The sequence below is a fragment of the Podarcis gaigeae genome (genome assembly GCF_964106915.1).
Source record: "Podarcis gaigeae genome assembly, chromosome: 2".
In the NCBI taxonomy this organism is placed as follows: domain Eukaryota; kingdom Metazoa; phylum Chordata; class Lepidosauria; order Squamata; family Lacertidae; genus Podarcis; species Podarcis gaigeae.
The window spans coordinates 3,364,480-3,384,597 of record NC_139679.1 but is presented as its reverse complement, the minus strand read 5'-3'; the positions used below and the strand labels follow the sequence as shown (position 1 = coordinate 3,384,597).

Genomic DNA, 20,118 nt, shown 5'->3' with positions numbered 1-20,118 from the left:
GGCATCCAGACTGAAGGAAAAAAACCTCCTCTCTGACAGTGCTCGCATCAGCTTCTTCCGCAACAGGCATCAAGAGTACCTCCGTTTTTTCTCGGAAGAGAAGGACTTGGTGTACTGTGCAGATATTGCGCAGCTTCTGCTCAAGCTTGGAGTGCCACAGTACAAACCTGAAGATTGGAGACTGTTCATTGACAGCAGCAAGTGATCACTGAAATGTGATCGCCAGGGTTCTGCTACACAACGGCAACCAGTTTGCCTCTATACCCCTGGCTCACTCGAGTACACTGAAGGAGAACTATGAAGCGGTGAAGTATGTGCTGGAGAAAATTGGTTATGATCAGCAGACGTGGTTTATTTGTGTTGACCTGAAGATGGTGAACTTTTTGTTGGGACAACAGTCTGGCTTCACCAAGTACCCATGTTTTCTGTGCATGTGGGATAGTAGGGACCGTGCTCAGCATTACACGAAGAAGGACTGGCCTGTGCGGGAGGAATTGGTGCCTTGCAAAGAAAGGAACGTCATCAACGACCCTCTGGTGGACAGGGACAGAATACTCTTCCCACCACTGCACAACAAGCTTGGCTTAATCAAGCAGTTCACCAAGGCTCTGGACAAAGATGTTGACTGCTTCACTTACTTGTGCCAGGCTTTTCCAGGATTGACCATAGAGAAGTTGAAAGCTGGCATCTTTGACGGTTCTCAGATCCATCAGCTCATCAGAGATCCAGAGTTCGGAAACTCAGTGAACGAAGTGGAACTGGAAGCGTGGAAGGCATTTGTTCTGGTAGTGAAGAACTTTCTTGGCAACAATAAGGCCAGAAACTACGCAGAACTTGTCAACAACATGCTGACTGCTTTCAGAAACCTGGGCTGCAACACGAGCGTCAAGATGCACTACCTATTTTCACATATGGACCGGTTTCCTGAGAACCTGGGTTCAATGAGTGACGGGCAGGGTGAAAGATTCCATCAGGACATGAAAGAGATAGAAACCAGGTATCAGGGTCACTGGGACACAGTCATGATGGCTGACTACTGTTGGACTCTGAAGAGAGACCTCCCTGCCGCTGAGCATTCCAGGACTTCCAAGAAACAGAAGTTCAAGCCCTGAAGTTTGAAAAATGGTGAAGCAACATGCAATTTACGTGTACTTACCTTTATCAATGCCCACCATTCAGTTTACAGAAAACCTGACCTGATGGAGAGAAACGGATGCCATTTCCTGATTCAGCAGTGCAAAAATACCCTAAATCAGTTGTAGAAATCTAGACAACATTCAAAAAGTAAAAAATTGTTGCCCAGTGTAATCAATGCTTGTGTCTGAGAAATCGAATCAGCTTTCTATTCAGGGCTCAAAGTGTATTGGTGTGGGGTTTTGTGTTTTTATGGCTATGTACCCCAGAGTTCCAGGCTTCATGAGGGGCAAAAGGCTGTGGGTGAGGCTGACCTTCCAGTTGCCTTTCACAGGGCAAAGCCAGCCACAGATTGGGTCTCCCTGAGCTCATGGCTATCGCCTGTAGTGAGGATGGCCCCCAACATCTTACATAGTTAATAGGGAGGGGGAGAGGCAGGTTCTCCATTTTGTGACGAGAACCAGGAGTAATAAAATGTGTTGTGCTAATATGGTAGCCTTGCTCTGTTGAGGAAACCAAGCACGCCTCCTTGTGGTGATGGGGAGAATTGCGACCCTCTCCCTTGCCAGAGTCTGATGTTCAGAGCTGGTTGGCATGTTATTGCTTGGCGACTGAGCCACAAGTCACCTGCTGCTCATTGCCGGTTGGTATCCGGTTCCACCTTGATGCTGTTTCTTCTAGCTTCAGCCTGTGCTGCTGGGGGCTGGCACCGCTCAGAAAGATTTTCCCCGAACTCTAAAATGAGAAATTGAAAGTCAGGCAGAAATATGCAATTTCCTGTCCTTGGCCTCTTTTTCTGTTGTTATTAACTTCAAGTAGCAAGGAGCTCCCGCCACAACTGTGGGCTTCCCCTCAGTTGCACATCCCCACAGGCACAATGTATTTTTTTGGGTGGTTCCAAAGGTTATACCCTTAGAGATGGAGCTCTGAAGCACCATCCCCTCAGTTTTCCCTGCCATTCTCCAGTGACCACAAGGAAAGATCACCACACGGTGGACTTTGCCGTCAAAAATTATTTTGCTCATGTAAGCTTACTCTTAGGGTGCTTCCAGACATTCCTGTTCTTAAGCATTCGTTGTAATTTGTTTGTGGGGAGGTTATACAACATCGCATCACCCAATCATTATCCTACACTTGGCAGTGCATTTTCTTGTCGCATTCCTTGTCGCAAAACATCCAACCTTTTCTGCAAGAGGTCCAAATCGGCTTTAGTTGCACAACCTGAATTTGCCAGTATGTGACTGAATCCCACCCTAAAACAGCATCAGCCTGGAAGCCCCCTTGATTAATGAAACAAAAAGAATTTGGCAGGCACAAAATCTATGACACGCTGCTTTTATTCCTGCATCTCCTTGCGACATAGTAATAACCAATATAAGGTAGCATGATGATCTTGAGCTTAATGTGGCTATTGAGATTTTGCTGTGCCCAAAACTGTGTTTTGGAAGCCATCAAAGTTAGTCTTGCCAGACATTCATGTATTTTGCATTTTCTTGATTTAATGATGCCTTTCTTGACTAAGCCCAGCTAGGCAGTGTTTGTGAAGGCTCCTTGTCCTTTCTGACTAAGCATTAGGAAAAGCTTTCTGGCTGCAAGAGCTGTTTGCCTATAGAACAGTCTCCCCCGGGAGGTGGTGGACTCTCCTTCCAAGTAGGTTTTTCAGCAGAAGCTGATTGGCCACCTGTCATGGATGCTTTAGCTGAGATTCCTGCATTGCAGGGGTTGGACCAGATGACCCTCAGGGTCCCTTCCATCTCTACAATTCTGATTCTATATGCCCGTTGCTATCCTAGCTGTGGTGCCCACTTAGTAGTTTAGCGAAGCTGATGGGCAAGGCTGCTCTTGCTATCCCAGGCCTGTGCTGCCCGATAAAGTCCTGGGAGAGGAAGCCTCTTACCTTGGCTTGGGGGCTTCCCTGGCAGGCAGGGGCTGAGCCGTCCAACCCGCTCGTGCGACACCAGCCGGGCCAGACGCAGCCCTTCATCCATCAGAGTCTGCTGCAGGATATGACGACTCCATAGTCCATGGGGCGGGAGGCTCAGAAGTGTGTCAGGGGCAGCGTTGGGGGGTGGTGTAAGCCGAGGACAGGATCCTGTTGCTGCAGAAAAGGGGGAGGGGGAAATCAATTTGGAGGACGGTGCGAACTTGTGCGAAAATGGATTGAGTCAACAGAATAACCCGATCTACTCCAGAACTTAGAATCTCTTCCAAACAAAAGCTACGATAAGAACTAGGAGTAACCTAGACACAGAAAAGCCAAGTCCCCATTGTCTATCCTGCTCTAACATGGTCAAGAAATGGAGCTTAGAATAGGTTCTTAAAGACTGGAATCACTGAGGGAGGCAGATTGAGTAGGGATTCTGTTCTTGCAGGACGCACATTCTGCAAGTGAGATACAGAGCAGAACACTGTTCTTCAACAGGTGGGAGCAGCCTGATCCAAGGTAGGTTGCAACAGGAACACCATGCAAACATACGGAATGGGTCCCCAAATGCATGTTTGGGTTAAAAGTGGGTCCTAAGTCTAAAAAGGTTGAAGATACCTAGAGTAGAAATGGGCAGCACTGTTTCCTGGATCAGTTTATGTTTGGTGGGACCAAAAATACAAGGGGAACACACCTTCCAGCTTTTTTCAATCCTGTCAGATAAAGAATTCCCTATATAGGGAAGCTTTTAATGTGTAATGTTTTATTATGTTTTTATATATGTTGAAAGCTGTCCAGAGCGGCTGGGGTAACCCAGTCAGACGGATGGGGTAAAAATAATAAATATTATAGTACTATTATGAAACTCTTGCATACAATTCAACCAGGGCACATCAATTAAAATCACGGGGGGAGGGAGTGGACCCAGATGATTTGAATAATTTAAATCATGTTTTCCACTGGCACTTCATGTGTTTCCTAAATTATGCATAGTAATTAGTTGATCTAGTCTTGGCTTGACTACTGTAATTCGCTCTACGAGGGGCTGCCCTTGAAGCTGTCCCAGAAACTCCAGCGGGTACAGAATGCTGCAGCGAGGCTCCTCACGGGGTCTCTGCCATGGGAGCATATTCACCCAGTGCTTTTCAAGCTGCACTGGCTCCCGGTGGAGTACAGGGTCAGATTTAAGGTGCTGCTTTTGACCTTTAAAGCCCTTCACAGCCTAGGACCCTCGTACCTACGGGACCGCCTCTCCTGGTATGCCCCACGGAGAGCCTCAAAGTCCATAAATAACAACACCCTAGTGGTCCCAGGCCCTAAGGAAGTTAGATTGGCTTCGACCAGAGCCAGGGCCTTTTCAACTCTGGCTCCAGCCTGGTGGAACGCTCTGCCTCATGAGACCAGGGCCCTGCAGGATCTGATTTCTTTCCGCAGGGCCTGTAAGACAGAGTTGTTCCGCCTGGCCTTTGGCTTGGAGCCAGTTTGATTCCCTCCCTCCCCCCCCCTCTCTCTCTCTTTTTTCCCCCCTTCTTTTCCTTCTCCTCCTGCGATGAGGCTACATTTTAATATTTTAATGTTCCATTATTTTAATTGTTGTGTTTTATTTTTGTTTTTAAGTTTGTAATCATTCATCTTGTTTTTATTATTGCTTGTAAGCCGCTCTGAGCCCGGCCTTGGCTGGGGAGGGCGGGGTATAAATAAAAAATTATTATTATTATATTATTATTAGTCACATAAAACCTATTAATCTACAACTAAACAGCATCTGCATTATCTAGGAGAAACAACGAAAGGGCACTGGGGTAACATTTGGAAGGGCACAGGTCAACCACCATGGTCCAGAGAACACATTATCCTCTATTCAGAAAACAGAAACCCATTCACATAAGCTGGGGATGCGACCAGGCAGGTTCCCTATTATGGTGGGAGCTGCTGAGGAGAACAGGAGCAGCACCCCGAGACTTGCGCGAGGCAGGGGTCACATGCCTTTAAGACCTCTATGTTCATGGGAACTCGGCTGCCGTTCAGCTCCCTGCCCACATGAGGCCTAGCCCCAACGAACCTGATCCCGTCAATGACGTCAGTTTGGCACCTCAGAACGATGGCACCCGGGGCACCTCCCTGCTGAGACTTGCAACGCTTTGCGGTGCTCTTATCAGAATTACAGGAGGAGTTGCTGGAATGCCAAATCAGAAGTGGCGATTGAAAAGTGCAAAACAGGAAGGGGGAACTTGTGGTATTGAAAGATGCTGTCGGACCGCATCTCCCCTCAGATGCAGCCAGCCAGGTCTGGAGGTATAATCCAGCACTATGTGGAGGACCAAAGGTTAGAAAGCCTTTGGTCTTAATGTGTCCATCTTTATTTTCTCTGGCTGTGTCTCTGAACAGGTGAAGCTGCCCTGAGTCAGATCTGCAAAGCCCAGCACTGTCCATTCTAGCATTACCCATCTGCTGGCTCTCCAGATGTTTAGGGCTACAACTCCCATCAGCCTTAGACAATACGACAATGGTTCAAGGTGAAGGAGTCGCAGTCAAAACTGCCAGGTGGGGGGCAAGTACGGGAAGGCTGATCTGCTCTGACAGGCAGTGACTTTCCAGGATCTCAGGCATGTGTCCTGCTACACAAGGTTATTCTAACTCAGCCTTCTCCAGCTGCTGCTGGACTCTGACTCCCATCAGCCCCAGTCAGCATTGCCAGAGGCCAGAGATGATGGCAGCTGTGAGCCCAACAACATCTGGAGCAGCAGATTTGAGAAGGCTGTCCTGCAAGACAGCTGCCCCTGGGACCTTCTGTAGGGAGAGCAGGCGCTCTATCTCTGAGCTATGGGATCCCTTTCTAATCTCTTGGAATCTTCTGAGAGTTGCCAAGCAAGTCTTGGCTGCTCTGTGCAGAAAGATGGAATATAAAGTGAGTGAATAAAGTCTTAGGGATGTACATGACATGGTTTGCATTTCAGAGAGAAAGTTGTCATAGTTCTGAGAAGGAAACACAGAAGGTTTCTTCAACAGAAATGAAAAGCTGGTTTTAAAGCCAACCTACTGCTGCATATCCCTCTAATAAACGCCCTGGGGCTGCTGGTTTTGTCAGGGTACTGAGAATTTTCTGCCGCCCAAAATCCACAGCCCCTCTGGAAAACGGCAGTTAGGACACTGAGGTGGCTTTTAGGAAACACAAATATGCCTAAAAGAGTAGGTTTTGATACTCAAGGGTTTTTAAAAAAAATCAAAGCTCAAAATATCTGTATTGTTTGGCGAGGGAAAGGTCTGTGCACATGAAGAATCTGAGGTGGCAAAATGCAGAAAGCATTCAGGATGAAGTCAAAATCAGACAGAACTTAGTGCTGTTGTGCAAAGTCTGTGAGCCACAGAATATGATTCCAAATTATGTACAAGTCAACACATGTTCCAAGTTTAGAAAGAGCAAACAAACAAAAGGCAAAAGAATCAGAGCTCCAACACAAAGGAAGGGTATTTGAGCCTGCCTGTGAGTCTAGGAGACTTCTTCTGGCCCCATGGCTAAAGGGCATGAGATCCAGGGGGCCTGTTTATTCAGCATTCATCCCAATTTGCTCACCCAAAGCTTACATGGAGGTTAGATTCTAGATCCAGTTTCTATTGAGCATTTGTTCGGATTTGTTTGTGGGGTTATTATATGGCAATGAAGATTCGCCCTGCATTCTTCCTGATTTGCTGGCATGGTGTTTTATATGTCCTCCTGTTACGTCATTTGTTCATCCCACATTTTTCAATACATTTACCAGTCACTTTCCAAGCTTCAAAAAGTTGTACTTTTTAAAAAAGTGGATTTGTTGCAGGAAAACAGACTATTTTTTCTGGATTTCAGCCATTTCTGGACTCTAATCCATCAGACCTCCTGCCCCTGAGCTGTTTCCCTGACAGCTGATCATTATATGAACTACTATTTAGGAATTGGTGCCCGAATTTGCTTTTTCCCTCTTCCCTCTTTGCCCGTTTCTTTACTTGTTGTGGTTTTTAGATAGTAAGTCTGCAGGCAGGTACTACCTGTTTGAATTAACTGCATGTAATCCACTCTTGGAGCCTTTTTGGCTAAAAAGCAAGGTACGGATGCTCTAAATAAAAATTATAAAAAACAAAACAGTACAAACCTAAACTTACTTGCACCCACCCCACAAAACAGTGACAGTCTTGAGGCACCCTAATTTACTTCTCCATGCAGCTGGAACATTTAATTGGAGCTCAGTCCACTCACCCTGTGGGTGTCCATCTAAGCTTTCCCCTGACAAGCTGGCTGTGTCTTCCTCCACGCTGGACCGGTACTGAGGAAGGAAGGGTTCGCAGACCAAGGGAAGTTCAGGACGGCTGTGCTCAGCAACCTGCTGGAAGGACAAGGGAGGCAGGCATTAAAGCTGGGCGTATAGTCCTTTGGCAAAAGACTTTGCCTCCACCGTAAACACATCCCCCACTAGGTTTGTCAGATTCAATGCTGGAGACCATTCACTTAAAAGTGACTTGAAATGCATGCAACTGTTCAATGTGCACTTTATTTTAACTGCAAATGTCAGCTATACCCCATGCTCAAGCAGAAATGGGACTGTGGTGTCTGGGGAAGGGAATTAATGCTCAACCAACAGTTGACACAATGGAATTGTCCCACGTGAGACTAATGGCTTCACGGGAAGAGATGGATGCATGGAAAGGGTTAACCGCCCCCACCCACCCCCACACTGCAGCTGCTATTGAAAGATAAAAATGCACATTAGACCCCTGTACATATTTAATGACCCATTTAGTTTGGCCCCAAATCTCCTGATGTTGCAAGAGATACGGCAGTCACAGCGTCTCCACTGTCTCCTGCGTGTCCCCCAGAGCCCTGAATCAGATTGGGGAAGGGGTGTTGGAAGGCAGGCCCAGGATGGGACAGGGCAGGAGAGGCCAGCTGGGGAGGCTTAAGGGCGGGTGGATGCTCTCTAGCTTCGAACCTTGCTAGGGAAAAGTCAGTCAGAGCCAGGAAGCTTATTTCGGCAGAGGCTCCAGCTTTAATTGAATTGTCACTATGACCAGTACTTTTTGCATTTAATTATTCTCTAATCCCACTGCTTATGATTCCAGCCCCACATGTGTACCTGCAGCTGCAGCTTATGTTACAGCTGAGGATAATATTTCAGAGATCTGATGAAATGAACTCTAAACTACTACTACTACTAATTTATTTACCTACTTACTTACATGTCTCCCATCTGACTGGGTTGCCCCAACCAATCTGGGCAGCTCCCAAGAAAAAATTGTAAAAGTACAATACAACATCACACACTAAAAACTAAAAACTTCCCTAAAGTTTCCTTCCCTAAAGACACCTTCAGGTGTCTTTTTAAAATCACATAACTGTTTATCTGTTTGACATCTGCTGGGAGGGCGTTCCACAGGGAGGGTGCCACTACCGAGATGGCCCTCTGCCTGGTTCCCTGTAACTTGGCTTCTTGCAGTGAGCAGAAGACTCTCAGAGGAGGACCTCAGTGTCCAGGCTGAGCAATGGGAGTGGAGACACTCCTTCAGGTATTCATGGCCGAGGCTGTTTAGGGCTTTAAAGGTCAGCACCAACATTTTGAATTGTGCTCGGAAACATACGGTACTGGGAGTCAGTGAAGATCCTTTAGGGCTGGTTTTATATGGTCTCGGCGGCCACTCCCAGTTTCCAGTCTAGCTGCCATATTCTGTATTAGTTATAATTTCTGAGTCACCTTCAAAGGTAGCCCCACACAGAGCACACTGCAGTAGTCCATGCGGGAGATAACTAGAGCATGCACCACTGGCGAGACAGTCTGCGGGCAGGTAGGGTCTCGGCCTGCGTACCAGATGGAGCTGGTAGAGAGCTGCCCTAGACACAGAATTAACCTGTGCCTCTATGGACAGCTGTGAGTCCAAAATGACTCACATTTTTGTAGTGCAGGAAGGGGGCTGGGCTGAGCTGGCTGAGCGCCATTTTGGGCAGCGCCTCTCCGGAGCCAGCCAGCCCTTTTGGGCCGCTCGTCCCTCCACCGCTCACAAGGGCAGGCACAGGAGCCGCGGTTGGGAGAGCGCAGCGCCGATGGCAGCAGCATAGGTAAGCAGGGGGAGGGGAGGGGCTGGGGGAGAGAAGCTCCCTTTGACGCGTGTGCGCCTGCAAGCGAGGTCCAACCCACCACAAGGTCTGGGGGACGATGAACCGGCCTCCTCCAAAAAAAGTTTGCTGACCCCTGATCTAGCTGAGCACTGTCTCTGCTCTGACTGGCAAGAGACCTCCATGCTGGCGATTCAGCTGGGGATCTCCTGCCTGCAAAGTGAGTGCTTTCCCCTGGTCCATCGTACCATAGACTTGCCAGTTTCTATGTGTGTGAACACGTGAATCACCACCACCATTTATGTAGCAGTTTCTCGGGGGATCCACAGGGCTTCCCATTCATGATCCTTGCAATCTCATGCAGGCACAACTGGGCTGGCTCTGCAGCTTACCTCCTGCTTGAAGCGCTTGGCTTGCCCAGAACCGCTCTCATCCGGATGCAGCCTGAGGACAAAAGACACAATGGAGTCAGAACACTCTGCTAGGTAACGGGCCAGGATTTCGTCCCTGGCCTGGGCACTGAAGAAGTCAAAAAGGTATCAAGAATGATTTAAACATACTGCCAGGTAGTGAGGAACTCAGCCATATAACGTTGCATGCCTTCCTACATTTAAACTGAGCCCCTCACCTGAACATGCCAGTTTAGCGCATACAGGATTCTGCAGCCTGGGATGCTGCAGGCATATTAATGTTGCAGGCACAGCAGCTGAGGGCCTGTTTAAGTGAGACGTTGGGCACCTACAATATCACACAGATAAACTCTTTTTGCCCATTAACTGCCACATTGATTCCACTGTAATGGGAAACCACGAGAACGTGTTGCGGTGGGTGTTGGATTTGTGCCCTCCCCTTTCCCTTTTGAACTAATCACAGTTCTCTGTTACATTGGGAATCTGTGATCTACAGTTTGATGCTCTGGGTTTGATAACTTGCCGCAATTAGAACAAACCACGGGTCCTCAAGTTTGGACATAACTGCGAACTGTGGTTAGTTCAAAAGTGAACGCTGAAGCTTTTGATCTCTTTGCACATGCACAGAAGGAGGAGAGGGGTGTGGAGGGAGTGCTTGCAAACCAGAGGCTCATGCAAGGCCCTGACCTTCAGCGCCAAACAATGGATTCCTCTTACATTTGAACCAGGGCATTCCATGAGTGAGAGCAGCAGCAACGGCCATAAGCAGAAAGGGTGGCAGAATGTGCATGTACTGCACAGTCACAGCTGGGTCAGCTCCACTTGCCAAAGAGTGCCAAGCCCATTTCCCGGGTGCCCAAACTACTATTTGGAGCAGTGGGGAAGCAGCTCTTCATTTTTAAAGTTTCTGCCCTTCATCCAAACAGGTCCCGAGGCAGTATATAATACTAACAACAACAACAAAATACAACTGAAGCAAAGCATAATCTATCATAAAACAAACTAACAGGCAAAAAGCAGATAAAATACAAATATAGACCTTGTAAAATATCTGGGCAGTAGCAGCCAGTGTGGAGGCACAGGTGGGGCTCTGTTGCTCTCCTGGCTTCCCAATACTCAATCACTACCATCTGCCAAAAGGGGGACAAGTTAAAGTTTTGGGAAGCTGGGAGAGCATTGGAGCCCCACCTGCGCCACCCACTAGGCACTGCTCTATCTGGGCAAACAAGTAAGTCTTAATCTGGCATTGAAAATATTCTAATGTTGACACCACTAGTCAGGGTATTTCAAAATTGGGGTGTCACTGCAGAAAAGGCCCTGCCAGGGGGTGAGATAAACAGGCCAGGTGGACATCCCTCGGCAGAACTCACTTTGTCCCAGGACCCAGCAAAGCTCAGTCCAGGTCTCTGTGATGTTGGGGCACAAAAAATATCAGGAAAAATAATAATTAGAAACATTCTTCTGTCACTGAGCAATGGCAAAGCATCCTCACCTATCAGGAATTAGGGGACAGGGCTTCTAGATCAGAAATCTGTGTTTCCAGATAAACAAGAGCTTTGGTTGTATTTACTTTTAACTAAAGTAGGCATTGACGCCTCCCTTCTTGCCAATCTGGAAGGACAGCTGGGGAGGGTTCAAATAGAAGAAAAGGCTCTCCACCCTACCAGGCAGAGAATCTTTAGCTGCTTGCTGAACCATCTCCCAACCCTGCCTCACAGCAGAGGCGCCAGCTTGCGAGGGCAATGGGGGGGGGCAACGTCACTTCAGTGGCTGGTGGCTCCTGATCCGCCTCCTCTTGGCGCTGCCACCAGCAGAAGGCTGCTTCACAGCAGGAGGATGAGGAGGAAGAGCCAGCCACTGGATCTGCGCTGCACACGGCTCTGCGGTTCGCCTCTGCCTTCTGGGATGGGGGAGGAGAAGGGCTCAGTCCCCAGGAGCTGGCGCCCCTGACCCACAGTCGCATTACAGCAGGAGGCCACAGCCTCACTTTCAGGTAACCACCCCCCCCCCCAAGGCTCTACCACTAGCAAGAACGAGAGGGTTTGGTTCTCACCTGGATCCCTTAAGTGAGGACAGGTAGCTGCTCTCCCGGGCCACCTGGCGTGACAGTGAGAAGAGTTCCACCCTTCGCAGCAGCAGGGAATTGTCCCGCAGGCAGAACTGTGCGGCAGCCTCGTTGATGGTGAGCTGGGAGGATGGAGAGGGCAGAGTGAGTCTCTGGGGAAGCTGCAGGCAGGGAAGCGATGAGGATACTGACTCCGCAGGGCTCTTGGGGTACAGCAAGGGGAGGCAACGCTGGACAATGCTGGACTCCAGCTCCCATCGACCCTACCCAGCATGGCCCACGAGCACGGAGGGTGGGACCTGGAGTACAAAAACACCTACAGAGCACCATGTTGTCTACCCCTGTGGTTCTTGGGGAACTCATGAGCAAAGAGCAGACAATCACTGCCATCTGGAGAGCAGTGCATGGCTTACAACTGGGCAACGTTGGTGAGGAGTGCCAGGCACACACTCCACACAATCGCTTGCCAGTTTGAGGTCTCTTTTAAAGGAAAGTTCCCCATTGTAACAATGCTGTTGGGAAGACTGGAGGGGCGCTGGAGCGGTGGAGGGGGCAGACAAAGAACAACAGCAAGTCTAACTCCCCTCTTCTGTAACAATCCAGAATCAATCTTTTATTCCCAGTTTCTTGAATAAAAAATGCCTGTGATATACAGATCACCAGGCAGAACTCTGTTCATGCAATACTTCCAGTGGGTGGAAAGGTGAAGGAAGCAATTTCAACCCCCTGAAAACCTACCCTGAAAGCTGCAGGGGACTGGGAGAAATTCCTTCCCACAACCCTCCCACCACTGGCAGTGTCTGCCGGATCAAAGCTCCTTCCGTTCAGGGAAAAGGAAGCCTGGCTCTAAGCTAATTTAGCTCCCTTTGGAGTTGGAGCGTCCAAACCCCATTTTAAAAACAATACAATACTAACTAGCAGACATGCACTCCCCTTGCCACAACGTGTTATCCCCAGGTGCACCGCATAGGGCTGCTCCACTGCAAACTCTGGATCTGAGCCAGCTCTGCTTGGGCCTGGAGGAGTCAGGGGCTGATGGTGAGCAATCCTGCCTCCCCAGCCAGCCTCCTTGGCTCACCTCATGAAGCGTGAGCTGCTTGCCCTCGCATCGCCGGGTCTCGCCTCGTCCGTAGATGGCGCTGTGGCGCCGGATCTCTTCCTCTTTGCGAGGGTCCCCGCTGTCCATCCGGAAGATGTGCCCCACTGCTTTGGCCAGCTTCTTGTTCAGCTTCATGAGGGTCCTCAGCTCGGTCTCGCCGCCACGGGGGCAGCTGCGCAGCAGTCGATCCACACCCTCCGAGACCGCCTGTGCCAGCTCTGGATCCAGGTGCTCTGCGGGTGAGGGGTGCTCGCTGGGCGAGGAGGCTCCTCCTTCCTCTTCCGATTCTGGATTGCCCCACTGAATTGCCGGCAAGGGGGACAGCTTCTCTCTTGGATCCGAGGGGCTCTTGGCGGGGGAGGTAGCGCTGGCTTTGCTGAGGGTCTCTCCAGGGCTGGTGTGCCCGTTGGTCAGGGACTTGCGGCCCCCAGACTCAGAGATCTTGAAGAGAGGGATGCTGCTCACAGGTATGGAAGGCACTGGCTGGTTGAAGAGCCCTGGGTTGGTGGCCCACTCCCGCAAGGCCTTCTGCAGGCGCCGGACATGGAGCGGTTTGGTTGCCATGCCAACCAGGGCCATGATCTCCAGGAACTCCTCCTCGCCTGCCTCACACAGCTGCTGCACATCGTCGCCGCCCTGCTGGATGAAGGTCTCATAGTAGGAGAGGAGGTTGGCTCTCTGCAGAACACGATACAGCTGGAGTTCGCCCAGGGTACGAGGCAGGGACAGGGCCATAGCCAGAGGCCTGCAGCAGGGACAGAGTGCGAGGTGAGCCGGCAGAAAGGGTGGGTGAAACGGAGAGATGAAGTCGCACCCTCTTGTCTCGCCCCCATGGTTAATCAAAGCAGGAGGAGAGAAGGCAGGCATGGGACTGGTGGACAAATGGAGAGCACGTGCTGGGGCTTATTAGCCACAACCAGGTTTGGAATGATAGAATCATAAAACTGTAGAATTGGAAGGGACCCAGAGGGTCATCGAGTCCAACCCCTTTGAATTGCAAAAATCTTTTGCCCAACCTGGGGCTCAAACCTACGACCCTGAGATTAAGGGTCTTATGCTCTACCAACATGGATAATTTAACCTGTACCCACAATCCATTTGGTTTGAGGCCTGATTCGCCCCTAAAAGGGGGGTGCTTGTTTTCTGCAAGTGAATGGTTATGTACTCTGCTAACACAGAGGCCCTTGATTAGACTGTCCCCATGTAAGCTATTAATGCACACTGAAGTCTCTCCATGTGGTTATCATACCACAGAAGACGATTGTGCAGAAGAAGCAAGTACCACTTATCTGTGTGAACTGGTCCTAAGCAAGGAACCTGCACAGAGGAGGTGGACCGAGATGATCAAAGGCCTGGAAACCAAGCCTTATGAGGAACGGTTGAGGGAGCTGGGTATGCTTAGCCCGGATAAGAGGAGACTGAGAGGAGATAGGAAAGCCATTGTCAAATAACTTAAGGGTTGTCACATGGAAGAGGGAGCAAGCTTGTTTTCTCTTTCTCTGGAGGGTAGGACCCGAACCAATGGATTCAAGTTTCAAGAAAGGAGATTCCGACTAAACATCAGGAAGAACTTTGTGATGCTAAGTGCTGGTAGCAGACTCCCTCAGGAGATGGTGGACTCTCCATCCTTGGAGGTTTTAAAGAAGAGGTTGCTGGGCATCTGTCAGGGATACTTTAGCTGAGATTCCTGCTTCACAGAGGATTGGACTGGATGACCCTTGGGATCCCTTCGAACTCTACAATTCTGTGATTCTATAAAGGGGGTGGAAGAGACCCCCCCCTCCGACCCACTCCAGAGGTTTACCTCCCACCTCCTTGCCACCCTGTAAAACATTGCGACTGTGATTCGGATCATCATTAGTGATTGTGAGCCCGAGGCCAGAGGGTGGCATTTTCTCTGGATGAATTTGCCTGGAATAAGTGAGTGTCGTCTTGCGTACCCACATCCTACACAACAACCTCCAACCGTAACACACAGCCATCTTCCCATCAAAGCAAAGAGCTTGCCCCCCATGTCACTTTTTCCTCTGCACTGTCATTGAGCCTATTCAGTGAGATCTACACGAAATGCATGCTGAAACTGGGGAAGCGTCGCAGCTCACTGGGAGAGCAACTGCTGGGTGTGCAGAACGTCCCAGGTTCAATTCCTGGCACCTCCAGGTGGGGCTGGACATACCCCCTGCCTAAAACTCCAGAGAACTGCGACTAGTCTGCGTAAACAGTCCTAAGCTTGAGGGCCAGACAAGCTTGAGGGCACATGCCTCAGGGAGCAGGTGCTGGTGAGTGGGGAGTTGCAGCTGAAACACTGGGTGGCAGTGCTAGGTGTGCCATGCGGCCTGCCCTGTGCCTCTTACACTAGCCTGTTGCCCTCAGGAGTGGTGAAGAATGCTGCCCCATTGCACAGTGTGGAACACGTGCGCCATCTATGCGGGGCCATGGGAGCCAAGCCCCCCCCTTCAATTAAGGGGCCACCCTCCAAGCTCATGCATGTACAGCATGGTGGTGTCACGCGGCCGCAGCCCCCTCAGTCGTGGGGCAAAGCCTGGTGTGGAAGGAAGACTCAGCTATGAGCCTGTTCAAAATTGGCATGGAATGGGAAATGGGAGGTGGGGTGTTGTCCTTCACCCCAGGCAGCAAAGTGCATCTACTTTACCCCTTTACACACTTTGCACTCAGACCATGGCATGCCGGGAGAGTCCTCTGTCCCTGCCCTGAATTACTCGAAATGAAGGTACACATAATGCACCTATAGCTCTCCCCCCCCCCCACCACTGATGCACCACCAATAGCTAATGGGACCTTCTGTCTGCACTAAAGCCAAGGACATTTCAAACAAACTCAAATTACTTGGATCTTCTCTGCAAACTAGGAAGAGGCCACACACAAACACATGCTCTTTGTCTCCCCTAAAACACACCCACCCGCACTCCGCAGACACCCACTCCTTGTCCCGTCTTGGTCAAAATGAAAGGCACTGGGGCACTTAGGATAGTTCTGTAAACTACCATTCCCCCCCCCCCCATATGTGTTTATGTGTGTCTTTTCCCGGGAGCAATGCTACGGGGAAGTGCTGGAATGTGGAAATGTGAGTGATTGGGGGGGGGGGTGTAAGGGAGCTGGGTAATGAAGCTTGCAGGGGGGGGGGAAGGCACTGCTAGCTCCAAACTTCCTTGCCCTCCTCCCACATCGTGCTTCCTGCCAATACTCTTCTGGAAGGAGGATTTCGGACTGGGAGTTTATGGGGACGTTCCTTCTGCTGTCTCCAGCTGACCAGGAAAGCTTCCAAGTCCTTTTTGAAGCGCCTAGGAGACACTTTCCCCAATCTCCCAAAGACGATTCGCCCTGCCTGCCCCTCCCCAGATACTCCCAGTCCAAACCCTGGCTAGGTGCATTCAGGATGCTACAACCCAACCTCAAAAGACCCCTGGGCATAATTTGAGATGAGATTTGAGGGCGGGGGTGCTGGGGAAGATGGACCCGAAGGGCAATCCTTAGCCCGCGAACAGGGACAGAAAAATGACAGGTTTGAGCGTGTGCAGAAGCCACGGAAGAAGCACCGGGCCGCGCATCTCCCGCTTGGGAGCCCGAGCGGCTCGGGTCAGGAGGTGCGCCTTCGCGGAAGCCGGGAGTCCCAGCAGCTCTCCTCTCTCCGCCGCGCCCCGCTCCCTTCAATCTACGTCGTCGTCCCCCCCCCCCCCGGCCTCCTAAGCGGGCAATTCACTGACTAGATGCGGGAGCGGAGTCCGGGGCAGAGGCGAGAACCGAGGGAGACGACCCTCCCCCTCCCGCGCGCCCCGCTTACTTTTGCGCGCGCTCCGTCCTGGCCGCGCTTCCTTCGCAGGCGTCCCGGGGGGCGGGCTGGTGGGGCATGGACCCCGGGGCCTTCGAGCCTCGCTGGCGGCGGCGGCGGCGGCGGCGCCTTCCTCCTCTTCTGGGCGAGAGGCGAGTGCGCGCCGGGCGTCGGATGGCGCCTGTCCGCCGGGCTGGCTCTCCGCGTCCGTCCCTGGCCGCGCCTCGGCCCCTTCCCCCTTCCTCCTCCTCCTCCTCCTCCTCGCCTCGCCTCGGCGCGGAGCCTCTGGCGCGGAATCGCCTCCCACGCCGCCGGATTTACAATGGAGCCGCGGCGGCTCGGAGCTGCTGCTGCTGCTGGTGCCGCGCGTGGGAGGCGTCGGGGGCGGCAGGCGGCTCTTGCCTCGGACCAGAAAAGCGGCAGCGGCGAAGGAAAACGCCGCCTCCTCGCGCGCGCGCCCCTCCGCGCTGCCCACGCGCGGGCCGGGCCGCTGCTGCTTCGCCGCATGGCTGTCCCCGGCCTCCTCCTCCGGGTTAGGATCCGGCGCCGCCGCGCTGGCTGGGGGCGGCGACCAGGCAGCTTCGCCCCGGCTCCCTTTTCTGGGCGTTGTGCGTTACGCCCCGCCTGGGAGAAATTGGTGTGCAGGACTTTGGAGTACCTGGCAGGAGAGAAAGGGAGAAGCGCCTGCTCGGGGCTTCGCGGGCGGGGCTGCGTGCTCAATATCCCGCACCCGCACCCCGCCCTGAGTGCTTGGGCTTCACGTGCGCGATGTTGTGTTTGCAAGTGCAAGTGACGTGCATGGTCCCGCATGTAAGTGAGGTGGGCGTGCTGCTGCCCGCTATTGTGTGAACTGGACGTCCGTGGGTGAAGTGTGCCTGTGACCGTGTAAACCATGGGGAACAAGCTTCCAAGGTTAATTGAAGGGTGCCGAGGCGGGGGGGGGGGGTTAGAGGTGTATTATAAAATTCTTCGTTGTCAAAATCCTGCTGGATGATTTTACAAATATTTTAGTGGCCAGAGCCAGGATTTGGTAACTGAAATGGGAACAGCGTTGAGATACATGCTCCTCTTGTTTAAAAATGCCTCCCCGTGGTGGTGCCATTGTAGTTGAATACATGGGCAAGGGAGTAAAACAATAGAAATACTTAACTAACTGACCAATCACGTCGTTTCTGCCCCCTAACAAAGTCCTGCCCCGCCCCCGAAATATGCCCATAGTTGAATATATTCAAATTTCCACTCTACTGGAAACAAGCTTAATGGATTATTCTTTCATTCCAAATTTTTTTGGATTGTCTTTTTAAAAGCAAAATTGAATGCCTTAAAAGTTTTTATTATTTTTTAAATGACCTGATCGTGCCCAAAGAATTACACTGGGAGAGTGGGGATGACTCCACTGAAAATTTGCAGTGGAGACTTTGATACCAGAATATAATAGCTTACATCTAGTTATTATTAGACATTGGATAGCTAGCCCATTAGGAATAGGCTTTTTGTCCATCTAGCACAGTGTTATCTAATCTGACTGGCAACAGCTCTTTAAGAGTCTTTGACTGAAGCCTTTCATTTTACCTGGAGATTCCATGGATTGACAAATGACTAGCCTCAGAGTCTCGTAAAGATGTACACTTCAAAATATCATATTTTGCCCCATATAATAGCACATATGCATTCTCCACTTGCAAGGTGCAGAATTTCAGCAATCACCTTTCTGAGCCATTCTGAAACTTGCTACTCAGCTTGTAGCAAATCCAATCCAATAGAAAAGGTACCTGAATTGTTTTTGATCTTGTACACTTGGACCTACTTAGGGCTTCATTTCACAGGGCAAAGTGAAAACTGCTGGAGGTTTGTGGGCTAGGATGGAGGGGCTGTAGTAAAAGGGGCTATAATGTTGCAACACTTATGAGTAGTCAATGTATTGGGTTCAGTAAATGAGAGGAAATGTCCACAGAACATAGAGGGATGAGTCGTATATCCACATGCATTTAGTGCATAAATGCCACTTTAATAGGTCCCCATTCCTGCAGACTGCATCTTTACACTGCAGATGTACTCACACCAAAAAGAGGAACGCTGTACCTAAAGTGTAGCCATATGTGGGTGGGATTGGCCAGTTGCCAAATCCTGCCCTTTCACTTCAACATCTCAGCCTGTTCCACATGGCATGAAAAGAATGTGCATTTGTGTAAATATAGCTCAGTTGAATTGGGTAAGCATGTACAGAGGTTCTGGGGAGAACTTGGCAATAGAGATGACACCAAGAATCAGGAGGAGAGAAACAACTTGAAGACCCAAAAGTTGCATCTAAAGGATGATCAGAATAAAGTACCCCACCAACAGTATTATAGGAACATAGGAAGCTGTCTTCTGCGCAATATGTTTGTTGGTCCATCTAACTCAGCAAGTTGACTAGCAGTGGCTCTCCAGGATTTTAGACAGGGGTCTCTCCCAGCCTTACCTGGAGCTTAACTGAGGACCTCCTGCATGCAAGGCCAATGCTGTGCCACCCCTCCCCTATTCTGCCACCCCAGCTATAAGCTCCCTCGTGCTTTGGCCTCTCAGCTCTGACTCCCACCTCCCTCCAAAGCTAAATTTATATTTTCCCCATGCAGCTGGGAATTGATTGTGAGTTTATTTTTGCATCTTCTTTGCAGCACAGGAAATGTCCATTGTGGGTTTTGTAGCAACGGAAGTTCAGCAACTTTTTGTGCCACCCTTTCACTGCATTTTGGGGGGCCCTCCCCTTCTGCCTTCCTTCAGCAATGTCCAGGCCCCGAGAAACCTCCCAACTTCTAAGCAACAGAGGCCCAGAGAAGTCAGAGCTATTCCCTGCATGCAAAGGAAGGCGTAGGCAGGAAGCTGCCTCTGTGGAGGCCGGATCCTCCTGACCAGCTTTAGCTGCTGAGAAAAGGTTTCTATTCAGAGAGGCCTGAGCAGTAACATATGGTTCCTACTGTGCAACCTCCCACAGGCATGGTGACAGCATCTACCCAGGTGGGGGGGGGCAGATTCAAAGTGCTAATGCTCCTCAAGCTGGCCCACAAGCTAGCCCATCCTTGAGTCCCACAACCTCTGCAGGGGCTCTGAATCCCCATCTGCCACCAGGGCTGAACTAGCACCAGCTTCATTTCTTTAACCAGTTGTGAATAATGCTACAGAGCTAGGCTGCAGGTCAGAACTGCAAGCCGTATTCATACAAGCAGGTGTTTGGAAAAAAACAGGATTTGGGTTGCAATTCTATGCACACGTCCCAAGGACAGTGGAGGACCTGCATTTGAGTTAACATACCAATATGAGTTCAGGGGGTTCCAGACTCCCCTAAATTCCTGGGCCCAGTAAGATTTAGAATGTAATGCTTGTTATTAAACCGAGTGCTGGACAATGAATTCCTGGATTCAGTTTGCGGTCAAATATGAGCCACACCAGTTTCCTCATGAGGTAATCACCTGGGAGATGAGCCATTAACCAAGAACTAAGGGAAAATAATGGACCTTTAAGTAAGCCAAGGAGAAGAGACCCTCCTCCAGCTCTGAGTTAGTTAGAAAGACCAAGGTCAGAGTTTGAAGTAGAGTAGTGTTTAGGATTGGGTTTTCAACATTGGCCATGATGGAAGA

The 20,118-nt window shown here is 50.5% G+C and overlaps 1 protein-coding gene across 3 annotated transcripts; it reads right to left on the bottom strand.

The window, feature by feature from the left end:
- Positions 1 to 1,101: 1,101 nt before the first annotated feature.
- Positions 1,102 to 16,904, bottom strand: NAB2 (NGFI-A binding protein 2). 3 transcript variants are annotated; one of them, XM_083729211.1, is made up of 7 exons: positions 16,514 to 16,685; positions 12,691 to 13,456; positions 11,601 to 11,734; positions 9,530 to 9,581; positions 7,290 to 7,416; positions 3,032 to 3,226; positions 1,102 to 1,869 (listed from the first exon to the last, which is right to left on the bottom strand). In XM_083729211.1, exons 1-7 carry the CDS (start codon positions 16,579 to 16,581, stop codon positions 1,769 to 1,771), a joined length of 1,443 nt encoding a protein of 480 aa, XP_083585337.1. In that variant the 5' UTR covers positions 16,582 to 16,685; the 3' UTR covers positions 1,102 to 1,768. The 3 variants fall into 3 exon arrangements, with proteins under 3 accessions (XP_083585337.1, XP_083585336.1, XP_083585335.1); XM_083729210.1 differs by having other exon boundaries at positions 1,103 to 1,869; positions 3,032 to 3,232; positions 7,290 to 7,413; positions 16,514 to 16,640; XM_083729209.1 differs by having other exon boundaries at positions 1,104 to 1,869; positions 3,032 to 3,232; positions 16,514 to 16,904.
- Positions 16,905 to 20,118: the final 3,214 nt, after the last annotated feature.

Excerpts from the sequence above, each read along its gene's own strand:
- NAB2 (XM_083729209.1), bottom strand. The coding sequence starts at position 16,581 with ATGCCCCACCAGCCCGCCCCCCGGGACGCCTGCGAAGGAAGCGCGGCC. Across the intron at positions 13,457-16,513 it reads AGGACGGAGCGCGCGCAAAA|GCCTCTGGCTATGGCCCTGT; the intron begins GTAAGCGGGGCG and ends TCCCTGCTGCAG. Across the intron at positions 3,233-7,289 it reads CTTAGATGGACACCCACAGG|CAACAGGATCCTGTCCTCGG; the intron begins GTGAGTGGACTG and ends CCTTTTCTGCAG.